The 5,230-nt window shown below is 38.4% G+C and overlaps 1 protein-coding gene across 5 annotated transcripts in view; it reads right to left on the minus strand.

Annotated features, from left to right (window-relative positions):
• Positions 1-5,230, minus strand: part of abcc3 (ATP-binding cassette, sub-family C (CFTR/MRP), member 3) — a 108,197-nt gene that overhangs the window by 57,899 nt on the left and 45,068 nt on the right. For all 5 annotated transcript variants that reach the window (XM_014028578.1, XM_014028583.1, XM_014028612.1 and 2 more), the window contains exon 5: positions 1,403-1,540. In XM_014028578.1, the coding sequence (XP_013884032.1) occupies positions 1,403-1,540 (138 nt within the window). The remainder of the gene's footprint in view (positions 1-1,402; positions 1,541-5,230) is intronic.

Below are 5,230 nucleotides of genomic sequence, written 5' to 3' on the forward strand. Positions count from 1 at the left end.
GTTGGCTGGTGCAGTGTAGGTCAGACTCATCTACAGACCTGCCAAATTTCATATTGATCAGTGCAGCCGTTTTTGTGCTACGGTAGACCAAAAATCTCCAGAGGAAAATAAATAAATAAACAGTACGACTCCCGCTTACGCTTCACGTGCGGGGGTCATAATAATTAAGCCAATAAGAGTTTTATAACTTGGGACGATTTACTACAAAGTGAGCAGCTTTTCTCTGCTCAGTCTGCTCAGTCACTTCTGTGCTTCACAGAAAACATTCACACAGCCTCTTGCTAAGAAAAAAAAAGATTTGAACTTTTTTTTTTGAGGGGGTGTTGGTTTTGAGTGGCTTGCATTATTTTGATAAATACATGCTCACTCTCTGATAGCAGGACTTTGGTCGTGTGCTCAAGTGGAACATGTTTGTACATTAATGCTGATGCTCTGGACACTTTAGTGCACGCTACACATCACAGACTGCACTTTGTACTAAATCATGTTAAACTTTTGTCCCTACATCCAAACTGAAATCTAGATGACTGGGCCTTTGCAATAGCTGCTCCAAAGCTGCGGAACAGTCTGCCTCTTAATATTCGGTCAGCAGAGACTGTTGAGGCCTTTAAATCTTTGCTGAAGACCCATTTATTTTCTTTGGCTTATGTTTAAGATTTGGAGGTTCATTTAGAGCTTTTTTTATTTTGTGTTTCTGTATTTGCATCTATTATTTGTTTTTTTGATGTCTTGACTGAACTGTGAAGCACTTTGGTCAGCTTTTGTTGTTTTAATGTGCTATACAAATAAATTTGACATTGACATTGACTTTTGAGACAAAATTCCTGGGGTAGTCTGAGGGGCTTGGGGAGGGGGTAACACATCATGGCGGCTGTTTCACAAATAACTATCAGTTGGTAAAGACAAACTATGACCAATTAAATAAACAAATGTGTTTTAAACATATTATTATTATCTGTAAAAGCTGACTGTTGCAGCTTGTTCCTGCAGAGCTCTCATCCCAGATTATAGCTGTGTGTTAGACCTGTACCACAGATGAAGAAACCCGTATTTTTTTCCGTCAGCGCTTTTTAACTTTTATTATTATTAGACTGTTTCGTAGTTACCAGTGCCCATGTGCAGAAATTCCTAAAGCCTGCTTCATACTCCCTCCTAACTGTCGAAACCGCCTCATATTGTTGCAGTTTCTTGATGAAAATTATGCCACCGTGTTCTCAGCGTCGATTCTTTTTGTGCTTTGGTAAGTTTAGTCAGTGCTTTTAAGTTAAAAATTCAGTGGTAAAAGCTCCTAAAATAAGATAACTTAAACATAAACTGTGATTGTGTAAAATACATGATATGAAAGCACAAAGAACTTTTTATCCCTTAACACTTCCAGGTCAGAACAGTGTGAGGAACTCACAGGATCAGTGTCAACATTGGAGAAAAGAGGAGGTTTCTCATTAAAGCAGCAGAGGATCAGCTCACAAACCACCAGGCCAAAGTAGAAGTAGAATGTGGTGAATCGCAGCTTGTCTGGGACGTTGCTCTGTTCATCCACCTGCAAGCAAGACCCAAAACAAACACCATGTTTACATTTACTGAAGTGCATTTTTAGGGATTAGAACATGTCATTTTTGTCATACAGATTACAAGAAGTGTTTTAAAAATTTGGGGGGCAGTAATTTGGAACAGCTCGTTACCATGTTAAACACACATCGGTGTTTCTCACCCCCTGACAGGACTCTTAATGAGTCAACCCATAAGCATAACGAACAGTTACTGTGCAAAAACTATTTCTATATTTTTATGTTTCTAAAGTCGTTTATGTAGGAGATATTTTTTAAAAACCAAAGCTTCTTTTTTCAAAGTTTAGAAAATACAATTCTGTGTTCAGATACAATGGTAATTAACGAGTTTGGATGTGTGAACTAAGTACTATAGAACTGAGAGACACTGTGTCAAAGTGTCAACTCTTTAATTTAGTAATTTAATTAAAAAGGTAAAATAATTGGGATGTTTTATTTGTTTGCAGAAACCTTGGAAAGTTTAGTCAGTGATTGTAAGTTTAAAAATCTGTGGTAAAATATCCAAAAATAAGAGAACTTAAACTGTGACTGTGTAAAAAATAAGATATGAAASCACAACTTTCTGTGAACTTCATGACTCAGCAGTTGCTGACTAATCAGAAATATGTTCAATTTTCTGCAACCAGTTTAAACTCTGAAATTTTCTACTGTGAAAAATAGTTAAACCCCCATACTGGGCTGGGTTTTCTCACTAGATTTGCCCAAATTCCAGTGCCATGTACATAAAATTTTCTTTACAATATTAAACAAATTCCATTAAACTGAAGAATAACATGTAAACTGCTAACAAACAATAGTAACAAATAATAGTGCTTTGGTGCTTATGAATTTCATTTTTAAAACATTCAATGACCATCAGTAAATACATCAGGAGGAAATTCAATATTTTTAAACTCATTATCGTGCATAGTGCAGCCAAGAAGATAAGAAACAACAAGACAGCAAACATGTTTGTACAGAGTACATGCAAATGTGCTCAGATCAACTTCCATCCATTCAAATGAGTAGACAGAAGCTGTATCTATGTATCCAGCACTCCCAGCAGCACTCAGATAAAATCATTGTGATCAAATGTGGGATCAGCTGAAGACAGAGGCTTCACCCTTTGCTGTCAAAACTTGAACTTTTCTCCATCACATATTTATTTGGCTTACTTTTTGTACAGGCATAATCACAGAAATGCAGGCACAGTGCAGCCTTCTCATCTGTCTGCCTGGGTAGTTTGTGACTTTCCTATCAAAAATACACAGGACTTTCAAGACAAACTTGCTGAAGATACTCTTTATTTGATGACAAGTACAACTGCAGCCATGAACTTTGAGACACTGGAATACATGATGCTGGTGGTCAGGGGGTCCAGTGGTGCTGATGCATGGCGGCCCCTGTCAGTCTGCCCCAGGGCAGCTGTGGCTACAATGTAGCTTACTACCATCAGTGAGTGAATGTGAATGAATGGGTGAATGAAGTGTAAAGCACCTTGGCATCTGAAGGGTGCCATTTACCATTCCATTTATTATGTGTAAGAACGCCAGGGCACAAAAACTCCAAAAACAATTCACCAGTGACAACACTCAGACACACCTTTTGCACTCTAACATACTTGCAGAAGAAGGTGCAGTCTGTTGAACTGACAAGATGTTAGAAAAGAGCTATCAGCCCGGTAAGAATGCAGTTGCATCAATGATGACTTGCACTTTTCGTCTGATTCAGTAAGAATCTCAGGAACACTCCTTTACTCGTAAATCTGAATACTCTGTACATGTCAACATGTAAATCCTTAAAATGTGTAGGCAGCTTAAAGGATAAGCATTAGTCTGATTATGCTCCATAATCCACTTATTATGGGCTTTTTAACACTCACTTGAGCCTTTTTACAAAAGCAAGTATGCCACTTAAAACAAAAACCCAGTATGTCAAAGGGTGCAAATGCATTGAAGAACACTTATTTCTAAATGGTAAACGGACTGTGGTTATATAGAACCTTTCTATCTGACCAGGATACTCAAAGCGCTTTACAACACTATTTGTGCCTTCATTCACATGGCACTCTACTAAATCTCTCAAAGGTAATGAGAATAAAGGTAAAGTAAAGGTGCTTTATTTGTAATCAATCAATCTATATAGACTAATCAGTGCTTACTCACATCCTACACTGATGAGACAAACATCAGAAAATGTTTTTCCATTGTAAGGCTTGGATCAGTCCACCCTTGACCCTACTGCTGGTCCGGGCCATGCAGTGCAAAAACAACAGAGGCAGTGAGATTCAGTGTCTTGCCCATGGACACACAGAATAAAACCTCCAACTCTCTCATTGAAGGAACCCCCCCCCCCCCCTCCAATTGTGCTACAATTTTTGATTCGCTTCTCCCCCTACAGCTTCAGAAAAAGCCATGCTTTAAAATGTGCCACTTTATTTTGGTTGAGTCATAAATTGTGTGGCAAAGCCAGAATTTGCAAAATATATTCACATACACAGAAATTAGATTTTAGTGAAAACCCAGATCTCTTATAGCTCAGTCATACTTCACAGTCAACATTATGAAAAACTTAGCTCTGCTGGCGTAGCGCACAATACATCAATGTGTGACAGACGTCTCTCCAAAGTTATTTTCAAAACATGGTGAATAAGCTCCATTGAGCAATTATCTTAGTACATAACTCATCTACTAAACTAAAAGTAAGGATGCTGTGAGTCATTATTGATTTTTCCTTGGTAATAAATCTTTTTGTTGTTGTTCAATCATGTGACCGGGTTGTCTTACAGACCACATGTCTTTGTCATACCTTTCACACATCTACTCAGTACTATTCTTACTGAAAGCAACTCTGTTACTACCTTGCTTCACAGCTCAAAAGCTCATCAAGAGTGAGTTGGATTCAACCCCCCTTGATGCTAGGGTTGGGCATAATCGTATCGTGTGCAATTAATCATCAGAAAAACATTAATCAATTATCTTTTAGCACTTGACGAGGCAGAGTCCGCTCGGTGCTCCTCTCCCCTTCAAATATGATGAACATTTAAAAAAAAGTTCTGTAATTTATTTATCTATCAACACAATTTAAAAATTTATTTGTAGCTTGAAGTCTGTAATTTTGACACAATTTGGAACAGATTTTTATGAAGAGCAAATCTTTCCCACTAAATTGGTCATGCGACCAGGACATAGGGGTATCCAGGGACTCAAGGGGATTAATCGTCAAATGAATCGTTATCGGCTACATACCCCAATTAATCATGATTAATTTTTTTGCCAATATTAGGGCCCTATAATTTCCGCGATGCGGAAAACGCGGATGGAATCGCGGAATTGACTAAACAAAGTGGAATTCAGTGTCAAACGCGGAATCTCACGGAATCTGCTTATTTGGGTGAGGTTCTGGGGTATTTTGGTCGCTAATGCGCACCGTCGATGCAGCTGCCTGGCCACACACACACAGAGCGGAGCAGAGCGGAGAGGTGGAGAGAGAGAAAAAAAGTTAATGGRGAAGCAGCTTTCAGGAACGCCGATATCCTCGAAGAAATTAAAAAATGCTAAGCTTAGCGCAAAGTTTAGGGCAGAACAGTATCCCAGCGATTTTTATGAATCTGGAGAACAACTTTTCTGTAATTTTTGTCAGCATACAGGTGCTGGTCATAAAATTAGAATATCATGAAAAAG

The sequence above is a fragment of the Austrofundulus limnaeus genome, unplaced genomic scaffold (genome assembly GCF_001266775.1).
Source record: "Austrofundulus limnaeus strain Quisiro unplaced genomic scaffold, Austrofundulus_limnaeus-1.0 Scaffold5, whole genome shotgun sequence".
In the NCBI taxonomy this organism is placed as follows: domain Eukaryota; kingdom Metazoa; phylum Chordata; class Actinopteri; order Cyprinodontiformes; family Rivulidae; genus Austrofundulus; species Austrofundulus limnaeus.